The sequence below is a fragment of the Schistocerca gregaria genome, chromosome 3, assembly GCF_023897955.1.
Source record: "Schistocerca gregaria isolate iqSchGreg1 chromosome 3, iqSchGreg1.2, whole genome shotgun sequence".
NCBI lineage: Eukaryota > Metazoa > Arthropoda > Insecta > Orthoptera > Acrididae > Schistocerca > Schistocerca gregaria.
This window is the reverse complement of record NC_064922.1, coordinates 935,950,373-935,978,030: the sequence shown is the minus strand read 5'-3', so window position 1 is coordinate 935,978,030 and position 27,658 is coordinate 935,950,373. Positions and strand designations below refer to the sequence as shown.

The 27,658-nt window shown below is 43.4% G+C and overlaps 1 protein-coding gene across 2 annotated transcripts in view; it reads right to left on the bottom strand.

Moving 5' to 3' along the window:
- Positions 1–27,658, bottom strand: part of LOC126355833 (transmembrane protein 47) — a 361,809-nt gene that overhangs the window by 229,244 nt on the left and 104,907 nt on the right. The window contains exons 2-3 of one of the 2 annotated variants that reach the window (XM_050006285.1): positions 18,699–18,762; positions 7,123–7,198 (exon numbers count right to left, since the gene is read on the bottom strand). In XM_050006285.1, the coding sequence (XP_049862242.1) occupies positions 7,123–7,173 (51 nt within the window). In that variant the 5' untranslated portion in view covers positions 7,174–7,198; positions 18,699–18,762. The remainder of the gene's footprint in view (positions 1–7,122; positions 7,199–18,698; positions 18,763–27,658) is intronic. The other variant, XM_050006281.1, reaches the window with a different exon arrangement.

Here is a 27,658-nt window from a genome sequence, read left to right as displayed (position 1 = left end):
AGAACAGCTCGGTCACCCCAGCCGGCTGGGTTTCACAATAAGTGTCAAATCTATTATGTAATATGCGTGCTATTTTCGTGATTTACAGACTTTTAAATTATAACATTCTTATGTTTCATTCTTCCAGTGGTTCTTAATTCAAACATTTTAGTCTTATGTTCATTTTTCAGGAAGATGTGGTGCATTCCGTTGAATGATACATTCGAAACACAGACACTGCGAACACCGCGATTCTCGCATGTGGGCAAGTTTGCCACAGCGACATTTCTTAGTACGAATCTCACTCGGGCAAAAGAAAGTCTTGTGTATATCCTTGTGTAGGACGGCTTCCTAGTATAAATTTTCCGTGTAGAGAATTTATTTCTGTTTAATAGCTTGCGGTCTCAGAGTTCAGTGAGAAATCTGCACACCAACTTTTAGTGTTACTTTATTCTCCTTTGGTTTATTTTCAAACTCAGTAGCGCCATTTGACACCTTATATCTATTTTATACACAGTACGATATGGCCGTCGGCACACGGACCGTGCAACCGAACGTTGAACGTGCCGAGTTTCTGACGTCACGGCGTGGATTAGCACGTTCGGGAGTCTTTCCGAACGTGCACAACAATATCTAGCTTGTCAGATATTCTGAGCGTTGACCAATGAGATGGCCCAACGCCACCAACGTCACACGTACGCCAACTCCCTTGGCTACAGAGTTGTGAGGCGCCATACTGGCATTCACGAGCCTATACGTATATATGTCGTTTCTGGGCACCAGCAAATTGAGAATCACTGGAAAATCCGTTGCTAACTGTGTGATTCGTTCCAATAAAATAACGAGAAACATCATATTCGTGGCAAAAGGATTATTGCAACTTGTGTATTACGAAAGTATGCTATTTGAAGGCAGCGACACACTGAGGATTCATCCAGTACGCACAGTTCTTGGTACATTTTGTTATAATTAAATTTCAGTTAGTAACATATCTACGATTAAGCAAGTGCTAAGATGCTACGATTGAATGTCAATAGTGTGTTGATGGTTTAGAGAAGTGAATGGCGTCACTGATCCGTATGTAGTAGCGTGTTTTGGATGTGGTTCGCGACTCGACAATTCCAATTTTTTTTCCTGAGATTTGTGTTTTTATTAAGTCCTGATACTTTATTATTAGTTTAATATAAGTATATACTAGAACATTTGGTGTTACGTTAATGTAAGTTCACCTTTTTTTAAAGGGTGATTTTGTTCGATTGGCTTGATCTATAGGACAGCTTGCGCTGCTTGTATAAAGATATTTTGTTCCTTTTTCTTTTACGCTTCGTAATTCACATGTGGCAAAGATTCTGCTGCTGGGTAGGAGCAGTGATAAAGTAAGGCTGACCTTGGGGGTTTACTAACGATGAAATAATGTTTATCTGATGTGGATAAGTATTGCAAATTCGTATCGCACTGTTTGTCATGGAACTTCTATAAGCCTGTGTCCTTATTGATTGGACATGGTTCTTTCCTTTTCGTGGACTATGGAGGAAATGTGCATTTTAATAGAGCTAACGTGGGAATTTTACGCGCGCCCGTTACGTAAACAGTGTGAATTACGAACTAGAACCATCCCGAAACTGCCGCTGGAGTGAGTTGTGATCGCATATACCACGTTGGGGCCCACGTACCGTGTGCACAAGTCACGTCGTTTCTGAGCGTTTAGCAGCACGTTGAACTTCGCACGCTCAACGTTTACGTTCGACAGCACGGTCCGTGTGCCGACGGCTTAAGCGGACACAAGGCGTTTTTGGCTGCTGTTCGTAAACAGCTGGAAGCTGCGTTGGCTGGAGTCGACAAGCTTCTAGCTAATGCTCGAGGTTGCGGTCACTTCGAGGCGCCAGTGGCGATACCTACGACACATTCGGCACCACTGGAATGCCCTGGTGGTGCGGACGTCACTGCGGCTTCCGATACGCAACATCTGACCGGTCCGTCCTCACTCCAGAGTGGGTGGCAGGTAGTGGTGGGTTCGCGTGTCACTGGGCGGAAGGTGAAAGAGGGGGCAGGCCGTGCGGTTGGCTCCCTACGTCTTAGCAACAGGTACGAGGCGCTTCCCAGTTTTGGTGATAACTCTGAGCGAGCACGGAATGCCTCTCCTGTTGGGACAGCGGTCGGATTTTCCTTCCCAATCCGGGCAAGAACAGAGGGTGCGAATGCTAGCCATTGGCTGCTGGAACCCCTCAGGGATATAGCAGGCAAGGCGGGAAAGAATTCCAGTGTGCATTCGCTATGTTTGCCGGGAGGTATCATCCGTGATGTGGAGGAGGCCCTGCCGGCGGCTACCGAGCGCACTGGGTGCAACCGGCTGCACGTAGTGAATGACGACTGCCGCTTGAGTTCTGAGGCCATCCTCGGCTCAGTTCGGCGACTGGCTGACTTGGAGAAGGCAACTTGCAACGCACGCGGGGTGCAAGCTAAGCTGTCTATTTGTAGCACCGTACCCAGGGTTGGTCGCGGTCCTCTCGTTTGGAGCAGAGTGGAGGGTCTAAACCAGTAGCTCTGCGACGGTATCGGATGCGAATACGTTATCGAGTGCAGAATTGTAGAGTTCGTCTTAATAGGTCTGGCATGCACTACACGCAGGAAGCGGCTACTAGGGTAGCGGAGTACGTGAGGCGTGCACATGGGGGCTTTTTTTTTAGGTTAAATGACCACTCCCTTGGGAGCAAAGACGATATGCCTGTTAAAATAAGCCACAGCGACCTAAGAGAATCTTGGTCCTTGCAGATCAGAGATAGAAAAGATTTAATATGATTTTAGTAAACTGCAGGAGCACCCAAGCGAAGGTCCCGGGATTGGTATCGCTTACTGAAGGTTATAATGCACAGATGGTATTGGGAACAGAAAGCTGGTTGAAGCCAGACGTGAATCACAACGAAATCCTAAGTTCAGACTGGAATGTTTATCGTAAGGATAGGTTAGTCGCCACTGGTGGCGGCGTGTTTATTGCAGTAAAAAATTCGATAAAATCTAGCGAGGTTATCACGGATATCGAATGTGAATTAATCTGGGTGAAATTGAGTATCAAAGAACGGTAAAAAAAAATAGTGGTCGGATGCTATTACAGACCACCTGGGTCAGGATCTGTAGATGTAGAGCGCTTCAGACAGATTGCAGAATATAATTAGTAACTTTCCTGAACATGCCATTGAAATAGGTGGCAACTTCAACTTGCCAGGTATAGATTAGCAGTGTTATGCCATCAGAACGTGCCAGAGACAGGGAATCGTGTGGCATTGTTCAGAATGTCTTGTCCGAAAATTACCTTGGGCAGATAGAGAACCAACTCGTGAGGGTAACGTCTTAGGCCTCCTGGCAATAATAAGACCTGAACTAATCGAATCAGTTAACGTTGAGGAAAGTATCAGTGGCCATAAGGCTGTGACAGCATGTATGATGGCGGGTCCAACAAGGACTGTTAGGAAAGGTAGGAAGATATATTTGCTCAGCAAGGGTGACAGGATACAAATTTCAGAATATCTCAGCAATCAGCATCAAATATTCCGTGATGTGGATGAAGATGTGGAGAACAAATGGAAAAAATTGAAAGGCATCGTCCAGCATGCCCTAGAAAAGTATGTTCCGAGTAAGGGTTTAAAAGACGGGAAAGATCCACCATGGTTTAATAGCCGTGTTAGAAATGCGTTACGTAAACAAAGAGCACTTCTTCTCAGATTGATGACAAACAAAAGCTGAACGAAGCGAAAATGAGCGTAAAGAGAACAATGAGAGAAGCGTTCAATGATTATGAAAGTAAAATGTTGTCAACGGACCCGAGTAAAATCCCTAAGGGATTTTGGTCGTATGTAAAGTCAGTAAGTGGGTCAAAGTCCTCTTTTCATTCTTTGGCGACCACACCGGCACCGAAACTGAAGATAACAGAGATAAGGCCGAAATACTAAATTCGGTCTTCCGAAGTTGTTTCACGGCGGAAGATCGTTAATACTGTCCCTGCTTTCAATCGTCGTGCAAACGTCGAAATGGAAGATATTGAGATAACCGATCGCGCAATTGAAAAACAGCTACAATCGCTTAGTAGTGGAAAGGTTTCAGGACCAGATGAGATACCGATAAGATTCTATAAAGATTATGCGACAGAACTTGCTTCCCTTCTAGCAGTAATTTACCGTAGAACAAAAGGTACCTAACGACTGGAAAAAAGCGCAGGCCATTCCAGTTTTTTAAGAAAGGCCTTAAGATAGATCCCACACAATTATAGACCTACATCGTTGACGTCAATCTGTTGTAGAATTATGGAACATGTTTTATGTTCAAGAATTATGACGTTCTTGGAAAATGGACAGCTCCTCTAAAAATCAACATGGATTCCGCAAACAGAGATCCTACGAAACTCAGCTCGCTCTGTTCCTCCATGAGATCCACAGCGCAGTGGACCACGGCACTCAGTTTGATGCCATGTTCTACGATTTCAGTAAGGCATTTGACACCATCCCGCATTGCCGTTTAATGAAAAAAATAAGAACTTACTGAGTATCGGCGCAGACTTGCGATTGTATTCAAGATTTTCTTGCAGATAGGACTCAACACGTCACTCTTAACGGAACAAAATCGGCAGATGTAAATCTAATATCCGGAGTACCCCAGGGAAGTGTGATAGGACCGTTGCTATATACAATACATATAAATGATATAGTATAAAGCGTCGGATGCTCTTCAAGGCTATTCGCACATGATGCAGTTGTATACATCAAAGTAGCAATGCCAGAAGAATGTAAGAATTTGCAGAAAGAGCTGCAGAGAATTGATGAATGATGCAGGCTCTGGCGGTTAACGCTGAAAGTAAATAAATGTAAAATATTGCGCATACATAGGAAAAGAAATCCACTACTGTACAGTTACAATATTGATGGCAAACAGCTGGAGACCGCGTCTGCCGTAAAATATCTAGGCGTCATTATCCATAGCGACCTTAAGTGGAATGACCATATAAAACACATAGTGGGGAAAAAGCAGACACCAGTCTCAGATTCATCGGAAGAATCTTAAGTGTACTTCGCCCGATTCTTGAGTATTGTTCATCGATCTGGAATCCCTACCAGGTAGGGCTGATAGGAGATAAAGAAGATCCGACGAAGAGCGGCGCATTTCGTCACGGGATCGTTTAGCTGGCGAGAGAGCGTTACGGAGATGCTAAGCAAACTCCACTGGCAGAGGCTACTAGAGAGACGCTGTGCAACACGAAGTGATTTACTATTGAAATTTCGGGACAGCACTTTTCAGGAGGAGTCTGACAGCATATTACTTCCTCAAGGGCATTATTTACCATTAGAATAGTATGTAACACCAAAACAATTACAGAATACCTTTGCGGATGCATCCTTCTAACTGTACTCCTTAACCTTCAAATACTGAAGATCAATAACATGTCGACTAAATTAAAGATGTCAGATTCTTGTAGGATGGAATCATTAACAATCATAATGTAAGAGTCCATCGTAGTGCTGAAGAAAAGAAGTACACCAATCCACAGTTTCTCAATAAATGATTTATTTTATATAAATAGTTTGGGGCTGAGAGCGATCGTCAGAGGGCTGCGAATATGACTCGTAGAAATATCACACTGCTGTCCTATAAATGACAGAATATTCATGATTATCTGGTTTACAAAAACTTTGCTTTTACACATTACAGCACAGACGTCGACATCATTTGTGTGTGACATGCTAAATCGTCAACTAGTCAAGATGGTGGACACTGGTTTACATCGTACGTCGAGTCAGCTGGTGATCTGACTGGCTGTACGAAAAGAACAAGATGGGGGTAATAATGAAAAATCTCTGCTTATTTGTAGCACATCACAGCGTCTGTAAAAACCATCCCACAGTTCCTGTTGTAATGCAATTCGTCAGCTGAAGTGGGTACTTCATTTTTGCAGATTCCTAGATATCTATCCGTATATTGCCCTAATTTGGCCACCTTACGGCGAAACTTCGAATTGCTGACACGCTGCTTCTGTGCTGGTGGACGACGCCAAACCGGTTGATCTGGTTTTAAGTTTTATCCTTGATGGTTTCTACTCCTCTCTCTGAGGTATGGCACATTGGCGTCATTGGCCGCTTGAGGGTTGGAGGGGTATCGCGTCGCCTGCTCCGGCCCAGAGGGACCATGGCTGCCCTTGCTCGGTGGTGTGCCCTGGTTCCTGTATTCCCACCTTTTTAATTCTTCTCATTTTTGTATTCTGTCGTTGGTTTATTACCTCGTCGACTTCGTCCTTTTTCCTGAGAATTTATCAACTTGGCTGCGTTGCTAGATTTCTTGGGATAATAGAGGGTGAAGAAATGCAGGTCGGATGCAGAAGGTGCGTCCCCCATCGCATAACACGTCACCGCGGGCCTCGAGCTGTTTTCTGAGACGTGCAACTCACCCTCCTTCATCCCCTTACCCCCCTCTCACTTCTACTTCCTGTTTTCTTGATTCTCGGATACAATAGGGTTTGTCAGGATTTGTCTTCTGTGTCTTTCGTCTCTGAGGACTCTCTCCGGCTTGACGCATGTACGAAAGTGGGACTGATGAGCAGGAATCCAATCTATTAGTGGAATTCACTGGGCTTACCTTTATTTAATCAAACTGTACGACAATCTCCCTCCCCCCCCCTCTCTCTCTCTCTCTCTCTCTCTCTCTCTCTCTCTCTCTCTCTCTCTCTCTCTCTCTCTCTCTCTCGTTCCATGCCCTATTTTTCTCTTCTGTCCATAAACTCTGAGTCTTTGACACAAATCTAGTTTTTGAATGTGTCAGACGAAGCACAAAACTGTCCATAAAAACGACATTGACTTTATTCTTCACTTGAAGCTATTTAGTTGAACCGTGTAACATTATGGCTTGGAGTATGGGATACACAGCTGGCAGACACTTTTAGTATTGTTTCCTGCAATGTATGCCACGATCAGGCGAAAAATCAAAAATAAAAACAAAATATGCAAAAATGATCACTTTAACGATTTGTACTAAAGTATAAACTGCCACAGTCAAATTGATTTTCGGCGAAGGTAGTAATAAATTCGTCACTCCTTTGGAGACAAACATCAGTCAGACATACTTAACACTACCATGACATCATCGACTATACTTTCAGCCTACCTTTAGCGGCCTCGTTATGGTAACCGTTTCGATGGTCGTCGTAGGCGCCATCTTGCTCTCCGACGGCCGTCGGGAGCTGAAACACACAGCACGTCCTTTTTCATTGGTTGATAAGATCTTTCAACAACTGCAGACATTTGACGATTCTACGGTATACACTATCTGATCAAAAGTATCCGGACACCCTTACGTAAAACGGAAGTGACCACTAGATGTGTCACGAGAGCGGACCAGGCAATATAAAAAGAAGCGGCGAGTTGTCCTGTCCGTACAGGAGCAGTATCTGCAGAATGGGTCTGTTAGGAGAGCTCAGAGACATCGAACGTTGACTAGTCACTGAATGTCACCTGAGTATCAAATCCACCAGGGACATTTCGACCCTCCTACAATGCCCAGGCCTACTGTTAGTGACGGAATTGTGAAGTGGAAAAGAAGGAACAACCACAGGTAAACCAAGATTAGATAGATCTCGTGCACTAACGGAGAGGGACCGTCGAGCTTTGCGGAGGGTAGCAGTAAGAAATAGCATGAGGGCAGCGGAAGGGATCACTTTAGTTTCACAGTACTACCAATGGTCCAGTTAGCACAAGGGCTGAGTAGAGACAGTAAAAAAAAATAATGGAATACAATGGTCAAACAGCTTGCTCTTCATAAGCCTCACATTTGTGTAGTCAATACTTTGCGACGCTTGAGGTGGTGTATGCCACTGGACAGTGGATGACTGAAACGAGTGATGTCTGACGGTGTACCCTGTGGTATGCCGGTGGAAGGGTTTGGGTTTGGCTAATCTCTGGAGAACTTTAACTGTCATCATGTGTGTTGCCAACAGTGAAGTACGGAAGAGGTGGTGTTAGTTACGGTAAGGGGATGGTTTTTGCGCTTAAGAAAACGCTAGATGAGGAAGAATATCTACACATTTTACAGGATCGTGGAGTGGTTCGGAGACAAGGACTATATCAGCACGACACTGCACCCTATGGTAAGGCATCACTTGTGAGGCAATAGTCTGTGGGCAGTAGCATTCCTGGAAACTTTGGGATGACTTAGAACGTCGGCCTCGGTTCACATCCCAGTGTTGGCTACTAAGGACGAACGGGCTGTCTTTGCTCCACAGACATTAAACATCAACCGGAGCCGTGCTGGCACAGTTCAAGCCGTTATAAAGACGAAAGGCGAGCATACTCCATACTCGTATGTCCAGTAATAGGTGTCCGGGTACATTTGATCAAATAATGTGTTGTATAAATTGAACAGGTTACTTCTAATAAAGAACAAAAAATGAAAACTAATTACTGAAGGGTCTCAAGGCAGCCTCCGAAATTTTAACAATATTTCCGGGGTTAAATTAGAATAAAATCCAGCCTGCACACAGTCTGGAACAAACAGTTGGTCGTGAGTTAGTAAACTGAGGACTAAAAAATAATTCCACGCAAAATTGTAATTCGATTGTTCATTGTCAGCAGGAAGTACCAACAGAAACTGCGAACTGTGCTATACAACAATTTAAGACAAAATTAAATTTCGTCTCGTGTAATAAAAATTTAATCGGTCTGCCTCCAAGACGCAAGTGAAAGTAGTAAAAAATAACAGAATTAAAACAGCTTATCACTTCCAGTTATTAGAATCACTTTTTCAGCTGTCTTAAAAGTTTCACATCAACAGTGTGTCTACTATTTCATCAAAGTCATGTTAGCCAATCTAATGCTTCTATTTTTAGTTACGTTAGTGTGTGAAATCCATCGAGTTAGACGGCAAATAAATGACAAAAAAATACAGGACTATGGCAACCCCTCTAACGATAGCAGAGGATATTCTAAGAAGTTTATTACCAATGTTGCACTCTGCTACAGTCAATGATATTCTGAGGAAACTGACGAGTTATTTAAATGGCGAATCTTATGCTCTAGCGTGAATCGTTGAAGAGTTAATGGACTTCGTGGGAGAACTAACTGCACACACAAAAACGGACTTAAAAGTAACTTAATGTGTAGCTGTGTGCACGGGCGGTTCTAGAAATCGGTCACGGGAGAGGGCGAATGGAATACCGCTTAACGAAAGGGGAGTTGGGGTCCTCCACTGTCAAACTGGTAAAATATGGTGTTGCTTAAAGTAGTTTTTGGTGACTGTTTTGGAGTTCAGGGTAAAAACGTGTCTACAGAATGTGTGTGCGCGGGAAAATAATGTGATCTGACCCAGATGTCCGGCGATTTCGAAGTTTTTGTCTGGGGTCAGCAATTTGAGTGTTGGTAGGCATACCCGGCATATTTAGCTTTCTTGATTATAGTAAGTGGTACTCTTACATTAATATACATCCAGTGTATATTAATAAATAATAAGACGCTCATTTTAAGTTAAATGATGTTTATTGGTTTAGACAGTAAGTTATTTGCCGCTCTTATTCTTTTCTTAAAATGTGTTTGAAATACATTGCAACCTATATTGCTACATAAATGTAAGAAAGATGATTAATCTGTTAAAGTAATACATTCGCTGATTTCTGAAGTCATTTTATTCAGTGTAATATGACACACCATTGGGGAGGAGCTGCAGTCCCCCGCCCTTGCGACCGCTCCTCGCTGTGTGCCTAACTCTACACATGACGGATACCACAGCCACGGAAAAAAGAAAGCCTGTCAATTTCATTTGTCGGAAGTGATGTAGTATAAGACCTAAAAACTGCGATCAATTGAACTGAAGAATAAAATTATTGCACTAGTTACTGTAAATAGCTTTCTGAGGAGGAGGAGCGTCTAGGGACCTTACTCCCATTGTCAAGTGTTGTACCCTACATATTCAAGATGAACAATGGCAATACGAATTTGCGGCACCAAGTCATCCAGACAAAAATGATTATGATTAACATGTGACGTAAACTGTGCAAACAGAAGTATCGACAATGAATATTTCCCTCGGCAGCGGAGTTTGCGCTGTTTCGAAACTTGCTGATGCCAGAACAGAATTGTGTACTGCACTAGGACACGAACCCAGAACAGTGACTTGCAAGCGATTTTATTACCGACAGAGCTAGCCAGGGCCGAATAGTTCAGTTCTTAAGTTTGTCATATACATGTATGCTGCCTGACAAAAAAAGGTCTAGCACCCAGAAGACGTGGTCGGTTGTTAATGCATTTTCGTACATAGACACTACCGGCGGATGTAAATTCTTTGTGACAGATAGAATGGTCAAGAGAGTGCATTAGTGCTTGGTGTTCTTACCAGACCTGGTAGGGCATGTAAGGGAGTGTGATGGGCATCAGATGATGAGCGATCACTGAAGGACACGAAGGTGCCGTCTACCCATGTGAGACAGTGTTGTCGGCAGCTGACAGAGTCTGGACAGGGCCTCATCGCGGTCCTCTATTTGACCGTCTGGTCGAATCGTGCATTATCCAGACTTCGAGGACATTCGGATAAAACAGTGGCTCCGTGTTCGACGACATGGGCCAAAAAAAAAAAAAAAATGGTTCAAATGGCTCTGAGCACTATGGGACTTAACTTCTGAGGTCATCAGTCCCCTAGAACTTAGAACTACTCAAACCTAACTAACGTAACGACATCACACACATCCATGCCCGAGGCAGGATTCGAACCTGCGACCGTAACGTTCGCGCGGTTCCAGAGTGAAGCGCCTAGAACCGCTCGGCCACAAAGGCTGGCACATGGGCCAACGTTCCGGTCGATCACGTCTGACTATGACAGAGGAGGAACGCTGTACTGTGCACCAAGCAAACTAACTCCTTCACATCAACGCCTGCCACACTAGAAGTAATGGACTCCCTGCAACATTCAGACTCATGCCAAACCATTGGTCGGAGACAAACAACGGCTAGACTAAGGGATTACTTTTACATGAAAGTGAGAATGTGGGAAAAAAAGGGAAGGCAAGGTAGGGAATTCGCGACTTTCGGCAGCACGACGCATTTTCGTAATCCACTGGCCAAACTTTGGAAATCTGCGCCGGACCGGGACTCGAACCCGCATTTTCCGCTTCTTCTGAGCGGTTGCCTTAACCGCTTCGACCATCTGGAGAGGGTCCTCGACCGACTCAAATTTCCAACTTATTGTCGCTGCAATGCATCGTCCCTTGTCCATTAAACCCCCTACTCGCAGATTAATGATTCCCGTAACAGTTCGGACCATATGAGAGCATCGGCACTGGAACCAACGTCATGGAGCCGCAGCCCAATTACAGAAAAGTGTTGTCTTTGCTGTCTGTCGGACATGTCCAGCAAAACAGACATCATTCAAATATATATATTATTTGAATATTTGAACAGACACCATCCATATATATAAATATATAAATGGTGTCTGTTTTGACACCGTGATTCGCCACCGATGACAATGCTTCCTGGTGGCAGCACCGCTCCAAATTCGGCCGTCTGTGTTATGTTAGCGGCAGCCTATATTAAGGGATTACCGTCCCACGCATAGGCTCCCGCTAACATAACACAGACGGCCGAATTTGGAGCGGTGCTGCCACCAGGAAGCATTGTCATCGGTGGGGAATCACGGTTCCACACTACTGCAGATGATTCCCGGCGAGCACGGAGGCAGCATCCCGCGGAAAGGTCCCATTTTCCCAATGTTTTTTAGAGGCCCAGCGATGTTACTCTTGGCGTCACGGTGTTGGGAGCCACTGAATAAAACTTCAGGTCACGGCTGGTAATGACTGAGGCAACTCTGACAGCAAACGGTACGTCACGAACTTTCTCCGTCCATACGTGTCACCTCTCATGCGACTGTGTCGTGGTGTTATTTTTCAACAGGACAGTGCACGTACGCACATGGCTCGCACGCCTATGAATTGGCTGCGCCACGCTGACGTACTCCCGTGGCTAGTAAGAGTCGCATATCTGTCCCCAATAGAACGTGGCAGGCTCGGACGTCGGCTCCCTCGCGGTGCCAGTATACGGGATATCGTGGACCAGTTACGACATTTTTGCGTCAGCTTGCCTCGGGAGAGGATACAACAGCCCCTCTCGTAAGAGTGGATGTATTCAGGTCGGAAGTAGTCCAACGTCATATTGATATGTGGTCTCATACTGGCAACTGCTTTAGAAATTGGCTCTCAACCCGTGATTTTTCGCTTCCTGCACTCCTTTCAGGACCCTTCATGTTTTTGTCAGGAAGAATACATAGTTTTCGTAAATGGAGCTAGATCACGCTAAGTCAAACTCAAAACAGATTAAATGAGTAAGACACATGAAAACCTCATCAAATATCACAACACAGCAGTCCGTAAAAATCAGTCAATGGTCACTGTGAAAACGCCAGATGAGTCCATATGAATTTGTAGTGCTATTAAGTATTATTCTCGGACAAGACGTCCGATGTCGTCGTCAAACTGCCACAATATTTCGTCGGCGCCACTGATAGAAATCTTCAGGTGCGGCGAACGCACTGCTGAGGGTCAATACGCAGATCGGTAGCGAGACAGGCAGCTACGCCACCTGTCGGGCGATGAACGTACGGTCAAGGCTGTCAGTGATGCTGTGCGCTGCCGTCGGCCGCCCCAGAGTCCTCCGTCGGGACCGGCGTTGGGGCGGTAGACAACAGCGCACAGCATCACTGACAGCCTTGAGCGTACGTTCATCGCCCGACAGGTAGCGTAGCTGCCTGTCTCGCTACCGATCTGCGCATCTGTGCTATTGGTGGCCGAAATTTGACGCGTTCACAACTGCGCAGTTTCGTCTCTGACTGTCATAAATAGGAGGCTTCGGTCACAGCCTCAGCAATGTGTTCGTTGCATCGTAATATACCGGTTAATTGTGCCGGCGAAATACTGTCGCAGCTTCACGACGACATCCGACGTCTCGCCCGACAACCATATTTCCAACTAGTCCGTCGGGAAAGCCTCACAAAACATATAGTTCATAGTTCATGTGAATCCGCAAGTGGTAATTGATCAACATCCGATTCGAAAGCTCGAGGAACTCGAGATTTTGAAATCTGGAAAACATTTCACAAAATTATAATAACACACATACTGGCAAATTACTTCTATGATATAGGCATCAGTCAAAATGTTTACTTAAAAATGGGGACACGCTTTCTCCAGTAACAAAATAAGGCCATCTTCGATGAAATGAAACCGAAAACAAAGTAGTAAAATATTTCGGCATATCACAATGAAGGGGCAATAACAATCAGAAAATAGAATGGAGACCATTACAAAATTATCACACCCAACGAATAATCAAGTTCTCGAGTTCTCAATGAAAACTCATTTACTATTACACCCCCATCAATTAATTTTCTCAAATCGCTCTACTTTTGAACAAATTCAAAGCAAAGAGTGCAACGTAAATGGGCTAGCCTGCAAGAGACAGCTTTTAACAAGCTGAAAACAAAAACAAACATTAAATGGTGGTTTTGTCCATGGAGGCGTCATCTTGGAAACGGACCCGTGTTGTTCCACAAATATTCTTATCTGTGATAACAACCATACTCTTCGGAAACATCATGTAAACATCCGATGAAATATGGTCAAACTCGGAAGTAAGGCAAAGAATTTCTCCAAGAGTTAAATGAAGGAAACTGAGCTGATCACAATCAATGAACAGTATATGACTTCGAGGTTGGTGAAAGTCTTTCTAATTGAAGCCACTTTGCCCGCATGTGTATCAATTTCACTGCTGATTTATTGAGGACACTCATTTCCCCTCACGACACAAACAGAATACTGTTCCAGACCTTTCCATTACAAATGTAACAGAGAAGACTGCACCCGAATTATTACATGTATATCAACCAGCAGTTTGCTAATCACTTGTTTTGTTGAACAGAACAATGAAGGCAAGTGTACAATACGGTAAAATTATAGATTTGTGATCATATTTAACGCAAAACATTTTCAAAAGAATTAACAAGAAAAACTGGTACAATTATCAAACAAATTCGAAGCATGATGTGTGAAACAAAAAATAACCATCAAAGTAAAGCGAAAAAATTAAGGTCTCAATTAATAAAATGCACTTGTGTAATTACCTCAAATGTCTTTAGTGGTGATTTGAATGTCAGAATAAAGTAGTCAATGACAAAGGCGCTACCTGTCGAAATTATAGGTTCTACAATCATTCTTTCCATAGTGATTAAACGTTTAACATAAATTTTGTTGCGTATGCGCAGTGAATTCGGTTAACCTCTTTCTAGTTTCGTGAGAACATACTCGACTGTATTTCTAAACATGAGGTACATAATTAGGAAATTCATCCTACTGCATATACCGGGTGTATCTCCTAAGAGTCGTCAGGTACATTTTCTCTGATATTTCTGCACATATCTGCCATTGCGTTTTTTACATTATTTACCTGGAATCAGCCCAAACAATTACTGCTCCTCATGTTTTTCACGCTACGCCGAAAGTCAACAGCAAGCATCGGTTTGTTTCGCATTTCACATAAAATTATTTTCAATTCGCAATTTTACAACCCCACCCGACAGAGCGCCCCCAAATTAGTCTAGTCCGATATTAGATCCATCGATATGTATTAACGCGGACACTAAAACACGAAGAATACACAGCAGTCCAGCACCGACTCATCTGCGTTGCATGTTTGGTAGTAGTGGTGGCGGTGCGGGCCAAGGTAGTGTTGTCGCTGCTGGAGTACAGGTTATCCCTCATGCTGTCCCTGTTAATAAATATTGGTAAAACGAATATCGCAACAGACTAATCTTTGAACGTACTTTACAATGGGAGCGTACAATTCCGCTCTTTTTTTTTCTTTAACTGGGAGCAAATCGACACTTTCAGCCGACACTAAGTATCACATGAAAGACGCGACGAGCATCATTTTTTTGGGCTGACTCCATCTACACAGTCCAAAAACGAAATTGCAAGTATTTGCTGAAACACCAGAAAAATGCACTTGACGACTTATGAGAGACACCCTGCGTATAGTGGGCACTTTCGACATTTACCTTCTAGAAATAACATACGACCACCCAATACAAATTTTGATTTGTAATGTGTCATATAGGTATAGGCTACACAATTTAGTATTTTAACTGAACAGTACAGATATCACCTTAGAAGCGCTCACGCCAGGTATCAAACTACTGCGTATATCGTGTGCTAGATTCCTTTTCGGTTGTGTACAGACCCACATCACTATGCCCGACCAGAGCACATTTGCTGTCTACAGAGAAACGGTACATAGAGATGTAATGCCGAGTATGTATTTCATTGTATATTTCGGTTTGCAAGTAGATCCAAGACAAGTGTCTCATTCTTTGACGGATTTCGGGGGAAAAGAAAAGGAGGGGGAGGGTAGAGGGGGAGAGAGAGAAGAAAAACCACTTCCATTAACTGCGGTAGCAGCGTGATAAATGCATAACGACACACCTCGCGAAACCTCTTTTACACTGATGAACCAAAACATTACGACCACTGGCCACGGTAGGGCTTAATGCCTCCTGGTACGTTGGGGAGATGTGCCGCTATATGGAAAGTAAATACGCAGAACGGAGACCAGCGGGAAAACGTTGTGGCGACTATAAGAGCCACAAATTGGGAAATCCACTTACAGAAGCTACTTTGACCGTGAGCAGATTTTTATGACCCGCAGCCTGGGAAGAAGCATCTCTGACACTGCGAAGCTCGTCGGATGTCCGCGTGCTACTGTCTGTGGAAAGTGGCTGAAGGGCGGAGAAACCACGAGTAGGTGACTGTGTTGGATGTTCACGCCTCATCGCAGATCGTGGAGGTCGGAGTTTTGTACGCTTTGTAAAGCAAGGTAGGCGGCGATCCGTGACAGATCTGTCGAAAGGGTACAATGCTTGTACAGCCAGGTGTTTCGTAGCACACAATTCAGCGCACATCACTGAAGACGCGGCTCCGCAGCAGGCGACACGTACATGTTTCCATGGTAACCCAACGACATCGTCGGTTAAGATTGCAGCGGGCACGGGAACATCGAGGTTTGACCGTTCATCAATGGTAACATGTCACCTGATCGGATAAATCACACTTCTTGTTATACAAGGGCAAGGGTTGCGTCCGAGCGAACGGTTGCTCGAAACATGCACAACGGCGCGGACACTGACAGGTGGGGGGCCAGTATTACGCAAGTGAGGACATTCATTTGGGCTTTCATGGGGTCTATCGTAATCGAAGATACCGTGCAGCTACGTGAAATGTACTGCGGTCCGCCTGTATCCGGTCATGCTCCTTGTTCGCGCCACAGCGCCAGAATCTAGCTGTAGTGGTTTGATTAGTACGATTGTGGACCCACACTGGTGTCTTGACCACCGCCTAGTCTCAACCAAATGGAATGTATCTATGACGGCATCGGGCGACAGCGTCGCGCCCACGAACCGTCGGCTCATAATTAAAGGGAATTGCGAGACCCGTGCGTGCATAACTGGTCCCAGATACCTCTGGAAATCTAACAAGGACTTAGTGAATCCAAGCTGCGGCGAGTCGCGCTGTATTGCGTTTCTAAGGTGGAGCAACACGCCATCAGGTGGTCATAATGTTCCGGGTCATCAGTGTACACGTGCTTCGGCACAGCTCTTCACATAACAAATCGATACGATCTACGAACGGTAACGACAAATTTAGTAGACAGTCATAACAGTGTGACTGGAGAGAGAATGGTCTGAAGAAGTGGATTTTTGTAATTGCACTTTACAATATTTGTATTACCTTAATACCCGCTCTTGTTGGACTGCCAACTTCACGCATTAGTCTGTTAGAGCACAAGCAATGGGAAATGAGATTGTCTGAGATTGCATTACCAAACAGGCCTTTCCAGTTTCGGTGTAATGGTATCCACACGATACCTGTGTTCCTGTGTATCTTCCCTCAACGTGGATCGCATAAATCGACGAAGTGCTTTTCGTATCAAGTGAAGCACAAACCACAAATACCTCTTTCAGAGGCATTTTCGACCCACTTCTCTGAAGTTTCCTTTTGCCAATGCGTCGTAATGCCAAACTTGAGCGATTGAAACAAGATAAGTTATTGCTCGCGTTGTTGTGCTGGCACTCCCGAACAAGCTATCAGGCCGAAGGGAGTGAAGCTGACACACTGTTTTGTAGCGTAAGAATCAATTGTGGTCAGTGTTTTCTGAGGATTTTCCTGGCTATAAGCCGTATAGCAGAGCTATCCCCATTAACCCCCTACAAACAAGTTCTTAACTGGAAGATATAAAAACCCCGTTTCCCTGGTATCCACTTGTCCACCGTAAATAAAAATGCAAACCACAATAACAGCTGAACCGATGGTTGCAGAGAGCATCCTCGTCAGGCACTCTAACAGCCTGCCCACCTTTTTTAAGATGTGAGTATAGACACTGGGAGTAAATGTAAAACCAATATTCCCAAGGTGTCCATTCGTTTGCCCTTAAATGTCTCTCGTCTCTCGTAGCGTGACTACCACCCCCCACTCCCCAACTCCACACAAAAATCTCTCTCTCTCTCTCTCTCTCTCTCTCACTCACTCACACACACACACACACACACACATACACGTCATATTTATTGTTCACTTCCTTCGTCTACTGCCTCTTAACGGCACATTTAATACGCGTATACATCCAGACACATGGACTTTGCAGACCCACAGCCTCTCAATTGAATAACAACAGAACATTCTGTTGAGCACCATATACGCAGGACCTCCACTTATTCAGTTAAAAGGGCACGTCACCGAGAGCGAGCGAACGAACGAGAAACCAGTCCACCGCGAGCTATTGCGAGTTATTACATCAGATGTCCATTTTAACAGCCCCATGGACTATATTTACGTTATTGTTCAAATGGAAAGCATAAGCCTGCATTGTGTTTAAAGCTATACTTTTCACCCGTAGTGCAGCACTGTGCAACAAGCCACAGCAACAGGCACGTTCCCAACGGAGGATTTTACAGAGTGTTGTTCGAACAAGCCGCGCTATCAAAATCAAATGGCATTTTACAAAACAGTATTTCATTTAATTTCTTATCGTAAACTGAAGTACACTTTACGAGAAACACCTTGACCTTGAAACGTACGATGAAATTACGTTTTCTGTGTGTAACAAATTCGAGTTGATGCGAGAAATACGCGAGTATTCACTTCCCACTGGCTTCATCATTTTTGTACTCATAACTGATGCTCTCACACTGCTTGATCATAATTTCATGGTAGGTAAACTACAAAACTATTAACAACATCGAAAATTACAAGCAGGCATAACCGCAGTACCTTGAAAGGAAAATTGTGTCCCACTACAATACTTTATCCCAACACGATAGATCCCACGAGAAATTTCTCCCTTATTCGTTTAGGACGCCAGGAGAAAAAAAATCGAGAAAATTAAGTGACTTTTTTACTGTTGCGTCACCCACTTTGACTAACATCAGAGCGCAAGCATGTTCAACTTTCCTGCGAAATCTTTATCGGCCCAAGCATAAATAGCCTGGGTGCAAGCTCGATTGAAACTACGTGGAACTTTGACTGAGGCGATTGTAAAACATGTTACTGAGGACACTAATTACAGAATCATTTACCGTCACAGTGTTAAATAATAGGCGGTGATTAAAAATGTGGCTATGACTTTTTGATATTCCCTGTTAAATTCAGGGATACTCACCTTTGGGTGTGGAGGTACGTGGGTCTGTTGAGCGAAGCAATCTTGGCTGCCTGATGTTCACCGGCTGCACAGTCCACATGCAACAACACCGCAAACAACAAACGCAAGCTGTTAGTCAATTAGCATCACACGGCACACGAGCTCGCAAGAGATAGAGAAGCCGCCTGTGTCAGTCACACTTTTACAGTCCAGCTTCCGTATCACAGCGAGCATAAACACAGAAAACAGTATTACTGTATCAAAACAGTATGTACTATATAACTTACCTGGAATAACAGGTACTGTGCAACGACATTTAAGGAAGTCAAGAAAATTATCATTGGTTTTAGGTCAAGTACTGACAAAGGAAAATTCATTACAAAAGATTATTTTAATCCAACCACAGCTCATACTGTAAAAATTAATTTGATACACACAGATACGAATGAAATGACTAGGTGCAGCTTCAGTCTTTACTCATTGAGCTACAGAGCATGGAATGCCGTGAAAGAGAAAGTATCAAATTTAGAACGTTCACTACTTATGGCAACAGAGAAACGACTGGAGTTTCAGTCTGTCACAACTCAAGAAAGGATATTTTATTATGAAGAATTACGTTGAGCAGTCAAACCAGAAGCTCTGCCACTTTTTTTTTCACTCACATTCAATGATTCCTTGGTACTACCTACTGCAGGGTACTTCTGTATCAGTCACTAAATTACTTTGATCCCAAAAATTGATAATCAATAGGCAAGCGAGTTACTGCACAGTGAAAAGTTTCGACATTCTGGACAAGACGCAATCTGGTGCCGCCACGTTAGGATACATGCTGGATAGTGGATCAAAGGAAGGGCTGGCTGCTGGGAACAACCGAGACGCGGTTAAACGTAAAGGTTGGGGACAACTGCAGCCAATGCCGTTCTCCCTCTCCTATTTTACCTACAATCTTTAAGTCAGAAAGTTCGAGCTGTAGATGCAGCCATGACTGACACAAATGAAAATACAAGCACACTTAGAAGCAATCTCTACACTCGGAAAACTAACTAGGAGCATCTATTTGTGTTTCTGTTCTACATACTCTTGGCGCTAAATTCCAAATTGAAACGCGTTCTTCTTTTCTGAGTCATATCATCAGCTGATAATGTAAACGAATTTAAGTAAATTGATTAGTCAGTCGTGGTCGTGGACTAAAAAAAGAGCACTAAATCAAATTCATTAATACGGTACACAGTTGCGGAGTAGCAGAGCACTCCAAACGTGGAAAAACTAGTAAGTCCATGTGTTCCGTGCAGCCAGATGGAAAATTTCATCTCGGTAATTTAAAAAGCGGTAAATGGTTAGCGGCATACCTTTGCTCACGATGGTACTTCGGTCTCCTGAACCCCGAACTAACATTTGTTGCAATCGAAAACTATTGGAAGTAAGGAAAAAAAAGAGAGAAAACGCTTTGTATCTATCAGGGGACCGTAGCTCAACATTTGTTCTAGCGCATCATCTCTATGGGCGTGTTCTGTAAAGTGGAGTACCCAGTGAAAAGACTCCATCGCTCGGATGCAGATTCCTCTATCGGCGTTACAGATCCCAAACCTGATATAGAGATCATTCGAGGCAATATTATATACCCAGGCTTTGTCAGGTGTTCACACACTGAGAAATCATGTTGCAAGTAAATCATTAGAATTGTAATACATTGTGGGGTAAATTAAAGTGGCCCAGACGAGAGGACACGATTGAACGTGACTGTATGCATATAACCACATCTAGTGACACGCACCCCAGATGTACGCCTGCCACGTGATACTCACCGGTTCAGGGTGTAGTGCGAGCTGTCAGTGCAAAGTGGACGGTGGTACTCAACAGTGGAGCAGCGAGTGATCGTCGTGGAAAGTTGCAACAAAATCGTGGAAACGGTGCGGTCAGTTGTTTGCTGAGAAGTTTCATGGTGTCGAAGTACCAGCAAGGCGTACCATACAACGCTTAGTCCGGAATTGGCGTCAGACGAGTCAAAAAACATTACGAACGTGCCCGCACAGTAGACAATGCTTCAGAGTCCTACCAAATCAACCCAACACCTGTCGCAACAGACCGGCAAATCACGTCGATCATGCGGACGAATACTTTACCTGCACCTGTACAGGCATCCCTTGCTAGTGTCTGCTGTCCACGCATTGAAACCAGCAGATGTTCCTCAGCGTCTCCAGTTTTGTGAGTGGTTGTCCACTGAGATAACAATGAATGGTTTGGACACCGATCTGTTCTTTAATCTGTTGAAGCCTGTGTACACCTAAGTAGTTGTTTCAACTCACAGAATTACAGGTTCTGGGTAGCAGGGAATAAACATAACTTCCACGTAACATCGTTGCATGATCAAAATGCTGGAATTTGGGGTGCACTGCCTGCACACCGCATTATTGGATCTTCTTTCATCATTTGCTGACTTTGGCCTTACATTGCCAACATTTTTAAACCGTTTGTGATTGCATTAACGGCGGAGAGAAGATCTGCAGTCACTTCCAACAGGACAGATCAACTGCCCATACAGCCGGGCGAACCTTGGAGCACATTCGCACAATCTTCGTGTCTGACAGAGTTGTCAACAGAGATTAGTCTGGTCGCGGCCCTAACTGGCCATCCAGGTCACCTGATCTGTCAGTGTGCAGTTGCTTTGTGTGGGGAGCCCTCAAGTCTAAGATGTATCCCAACAACCCTCAGTCTTCAAGAACTGCAGCAGAAGATTTCGGACGTCACTGCAGCAATTCCAGCAGTCTCCCTTCAGAAAGTTGCTGACCAGGCCCTAAAGTGGCAAGACATGAATGGTCGTCACTTTCAACATCAGCTCTGGTCAGGTTAAGTTAGGACTGTATTTCCTTTCCTATGCTGTGTTTCTTTGTACCCTGGAACTCTGGTCTCCGGGCCACCTTTATTTGCCCCACCCTGTATTAATAATCCAGTAGTAACTAAGTATTCTCCGCAAAAAAAATTCATTTTGCTTTTGAGAAACAGTACATTCATATTTCTAAGGCCGCTGACAGTTGAATGTAGTAACAAGGACTTTCAAAACCTTTTAAGAGGTGTAATAATTTACCACGACTGTGAACGAAATTTAATCATTCTGTACTTATTTGGACTATTTTACATATTGCTAGTCAGGCTATGATTGAATGAACAGAAGCATTAGGGTTAAGGAAGGCCAATTGTTTAGTTAGGGCAACTTCGTTCGTATACAGCGGGTAACTGGATCTTAAATTTCCCCTCATTGTCATTATGCCAGAAATATGTTTGAGGAAGAAATAGGTTTTTAATTTAATTGGAACAGTGTCATTCGGAATTTTGACAGCAGATCTTTCCGTGATTCCTGGGACCTTTGTTGTGGTGTCTCTCATACATGAATGGAGTTATTAACAATCCCTCGTTGAAAATGAAATCACTTCTAAAATACTGCACGGCTGTGGACGCATGTAAATAGAAAATAACGTATACACGGTGATAATCTCCAAAGGACCTCCCTTAACTGTAGCTTGATAACATAAAATTTTCTAACACAGATCTCTTGTCAGTGTAAACTTCATATTAGATGTAACAGAAAAATCTGTAACAGAAAGAAATTAGGATTATCCCTGATTTTTAAATAGTTGCGATGGCGCTTGACAGTATCGTTTTCCATTTTTTAGTTATAACGAGAAAATTGTGCGCCGTTATGAATAAAACCAGTCATCTCGGGTTGTTTAAAGGGCTACTAGCCAATTACAGTTCTTTAATGAATCTAGAGCTGTTATAAAATTACAGCAAAACATTCCTAAAGTGGAAGTGGACAGTAGCACTAATTTACTGGTAAAAGAAAGAGAAAAGAGATAAGGACAGCGGGTCGATCCACTGACCACTTCCCACACGATACCTCTGCTGCCTACCGGCACTCCTACGTAAACGCCCCCGCTTACGGACCTGACAACGCAACAGGACGTAATTATTAATGGGAAAGGGGGCGGCCGACACGCTTCAGCGAATAAACACAATTGACAATAACTCCAGCGACGTGGCTCTGCCTTGCCCGAATCTATGGAGACATATGCTACTGGGTAAAGTCTAATGAGACTGGTACAACATTTGTAAACGGTATGAGGTGCCCTCTGCGTTAAGCAACGAAAACGTGAAGCTGATCGAACCCTGTCCGCACTCTACTGTCGCAGGGGACACGCTGCAAACTATGTAACAAGCTACAAGGGCGTACCGTTTAGACACTAACAAGTGATGATCTAACAGACGCAATCACATGAGGTCACTTTACGTGACCGGCAGCACTTGCCAAGCATCACAATTTTTCTGTCCAAGGAGCACAGTGTCATTTCAGTGTGAAACAAATCTGTTCTATCAGATATCTTCTGTAATATCTCATCAAGGTATCTTTCACCGCGTGGCCGTTGGCAAATATAAATTTTCCTTATTCTTGATTGAGACTTTAAAGTGGAAAAATGTCGTTATGTGGAAATCGCGACACGTAGTATCTCTGTGCGACGTTCTGCGCATCAGAAATTTGTAGCTGAGTAAAGATGTATGTTTTTGCATGAATGACGAAAAGTCAACTTAAGAAAACTTTGTACTTCTTGGCAACAATTGTTTGGCTCAAACACACAGACGGTGAAAGTGACGAACATCGTTAAGATCTGGAGTCCTGTACCGTTAGCATACTGCTGAGTTTGTTAAAGGAAAGCAGTTCTCAGCATCCCTTCTGCGATTCCAGCACGAGAAAACAACTATAAATGGATGCACTGATGCGGAAATTGCTGCTCCATGAATTTTCTTTCCTCCTCTTTTGCTCGGTTCCTGAGGCTACATGTATCTGCAGCTAAGAGCAGAATAATTGAAATAATATTTTCCAGACTATCATTTTCAATTCCAGTAATTAGTGTAATGTTTACGTTTTCCCACAACGAGACTAAACTTGCGTTACATTACTTTGCCGTTTTCATACAAGAACACCTATGTAGTGCAGTGGTCGGCAGCTGGACCTAACAAATGATACTTGCAAATGCGAAGATCATTCGTCATTTCATTATCGAACGCATGTAATCATCTTATAATTAAATGTTTCCCTGAGACATTTAAGTCTCTTCATTATCGAACTATCCAAGTTGAGTGCACCAATATTGATCATTGTACTGCGGCGGTGTAATGATTAGCATTTCTGCCGAGTAACCAAGAAGACACGGATTCGAGTCCCAGCTGCAGCACAAATTATAATTCATTTGTTCTGCTTCGATGATTACCGTAGTTAATGAAAAGACTTAAATGTCTCAGGGAAACTTTTAATTATAAGTTCCATAAGACCTCCTATGGTACAGGACTTTCCCATTTCGTTCTACGCTGGGGTGCTATTCCAATGTCTGAGCGCTTATTTTCGCTTATATTGTCACTACTGACAATGTAAGTGAAAATAAGCAGAAGATATGAATTGAAGTTTATGTTAGGGAGGGCACTCAACTTGGTTAGTTCGTGCAGCAAAGTTGACCATTGTACTGCGGTGGTGTAATAGCATTTCTCCATAGTAAGCAAGACGACCCGGGTTAGAGTCCCGGCTGCAATACGAAATTTAATTCATTTCTTCTGCTTCGATCATTATCACATGTAATCATTTTTGTTTCCTTTCTTCCACTATTTCTATTTATTTGTATATTTAAAGATTATTTCTCCGACGAGCTAGAAATAATTACATTTCCTTTAAAGCTTTAAACATGGCTGCGTTGTCAGCGACCGATACAAGGTAAAATTAAAACAATTGCAGACTTCGGTCGCGAAAATGAAGTTCTTTTTCGCGACAGATGGCTGCAATTTTTTTATTTTTACATTTCCTTTGCCTTGCTCGCATTTGCTTCAACAGAGAAGCACAATTACATTGTTATGTATTAAGAAGATTTGTTACAGTGTAATTATTTGACGTTAATACGCCCCAACAAACACTTCAAATACATTTTACAGATTTAACCTCAAAATCTAGAGATGAGGCATTTCTTTATACCAGCTGTAACTCTGAGAGCAGGAAATCGGCCACAGCGTTGTTGAGTCATCCCCCTGTTCACGAGGACGGAGTTAAAGAAATCCTGAAAAACAGAATTAGGCGAACACCTTCGGCGCCAATTTTGAGGGAGATGCTGGCAACCAAAATTCAAAGAGGTGTTCTTATGCTGACGTATTTACAGGGTGTACATAAAGTCCGGAAACACTTTCAATTATTTATTGCACGAGAACATTTTACAGATGTCATACATATTGCATTCTGAAGAGAAACTAAGTTTTTTTTTTTCAAAATTCAATATGCGAACCTTGTGTAATCCGGCAAACGTCAATACCGTAATCGAATTCTTGCCACACCGTCCCAGCATGGCATCGTCGACTGAGGCAGTTGCTTCCCGTATTCCCTCCCGTAGGTCTGTTACATCACGCGGTAGAAGCGGTACACACACCAGATCTTTAATGTGTCCCCACAGGAAAAAGTCACACAAAGTGAGATCTGGTGGTCGGGGAGGCCACTTCGTGAACCCCAACACACACTAAGCTCGCTCCGCACCTAAACTCGCCAGTTTGCGACTAGCGCTGACTATCGGCAGATTACCAAACTACGCTGTGGGCGTATAAATAAAAATAAATAAATAAAAAAAACTTTCAGGGTTTCTCTTCAAAATGACGCATGTATGATATCTGGACAATGTTTGTTTCTTGTGCAATAAATAATTGAAAGTGTTCCCGGACTTTATGTACACCTTGTATTTTGTCAAAGTGTGTGTTATCAACGATACCCATGGATTCAGATGGAAACAAAAACAAATAACATACGGCAAGATTACGAAAATTTTTAAATACTAAAGCAGTCATTAACGTATTAAACAATATTTGGAATCAAAAATTTCTGAAAATATTTTTAGGGAATAAGACTTAGGTATTTTCCTTTCCATCCCAATAAACTAAACATACTGAAAAATCATGTTTAGGTAGCCTCCGCCACATTGTGCAAGATCACTGTCAGAGTGCTAATGCAGATTAATAAAGAAATCGCTGAAATGATACAATGTATTACTTTTTCCTTTGCTCCTTCTGTGCAGTTTATTTCGACGTTACCATTTTTCATTACGCTTCTTTGAATAACAAGTAAAAAATGAAGGCTAAAAAATGTTAAATACTACACTTAAGTTAGGCATCTTTTTCTGTTTCGCCGGCCTGTTCTCTCCTCTTCCTTCGTATAGTATCTCCACCAAGTGGCCTCACATTAGGTAGAAATAAGAACCCAGATGCCATCACGTTGTAAGTTAATCATAGTACGACAGAGTAGTACGTTTTTAAATATTCGAAGTCTAAGTACCTGCAGATGCTACACGAGACGTGTTGTGCATCTCGGAGACATTTATTGTTGAAATTCCGAAATAGTCCGTTCTAAGGAGGATGGGGCAAAATATTAGTCCGCCCCCCCCCCCCCCCCCACTTGTACCCCGTGAAATGACCATGACGAGAGGATTACGATATTAGTTCTCCGCATCTTTCGCGAACAGAACAGGGAAGCAGAGAGAAATGATAATGGTAACCAAAATACCCTTCGCCACGTATTATAAGGTCGTAACATATCCAACCGTCAGCAAGAAGTCGCGCTGTCTATGGCGCCTTTTCACGGTCCGCGCAGCTCTACCCGTCGGAGGTTCGAGTCCTCAGTCCTCCCCCCCCCCCCCCCCCCCCCCGGGCAAGGGTGTGTGTGTGGGTGTGGGTGTGTGTGCGTGTGTCGTCCTAAGCGTAAGTTAGTAGTGTGTAAGCCTAGGGACCGATAACCTCAGCAGTTTGGTCCCCGAAGTCCTTACCACAAAGTTACAAAATTTTGTCAGCACGAAACATGTTACGGCGAAACACATTCAGTCACGATGATTAGTCTGCTCGTAGCACACGCTGAAAAGGGGGAAAAGTGCTCCGCTATATAAGTCACATTTCAACATACTCCACTGAAGACTAAGAAGTATTAAACCAATAAGCATCAATGATGGGACTTTTATATTACCAATGATACGGAGCACCTGTTAGAAGTTTGAAACAAACAAGCAAATGTTACTGTTCAAGAACACGGTGCTCTAGTTTCACCTAAATTAGACTGCACCCGGAGTCAATCATCTACTTTCTAAGAGATGTGATCATACGAGTCTACGATAGCCTCTTCAAAATGTAGGGCAGGCGAACGCTGTATCAAGGCTACGCTTGATCTCCGGAGAAGCTTTTCGACATTACAAGGACGAGTGAGGGAGGCTAAGCGAAAGCAACAGCTCGGCGCCACTAACATATTAATCGCAACCTCAGCCGTCGTTTTTCACATGGGAACCATCGCAAGCTGGCTTTTCAATGCAGTAGGTCACATGCTCAAGGAACTGCCCGATGTATCGGAAGTAGGCGTCAAAATAAAAGATACGTCCTGGGGGAGGTAAGACAACAGATTTATGAAGGCAAGCGTTAGAACGTGAAATAATCGTTCTAAACTATTCAAGATCTCGAGTGGCGCTGCCACCTGCTTGACATTGTGACGTAACCTAATTTCATTCACTACGAAAAATATACCTAGTGAGTAGTCGGAAATGAAATGCTTCGCAACGTAAATTTGGGGAATGTTGCTATCAATATTTCTTTGTGTATCTTTGGAAAAAATGCTCTTGTCCATTTCATGATCAGAAATTTTATATATCGGCACTGGGCTGCAGATTATCGATTTGTGCAGGCTGCAGTTGTTTAAGATGCACAATAATTCTTTAGTAGCGTACCTTCTGCCAGTAGCGCAAACAGATTCTTTGCAGTTTTGGGCGACTCCAATGAATAATACTTCACCATTTTCCGATCATCATCATTAACCACCGATAATCTCTCGTCACGAATCGTCGTGCCATTATCTTTCCGACACTGAAACGAATCAAATGTTACGAAATGAAACGACTGACTCAATGGGGGTGACAAAGATAAGTGCC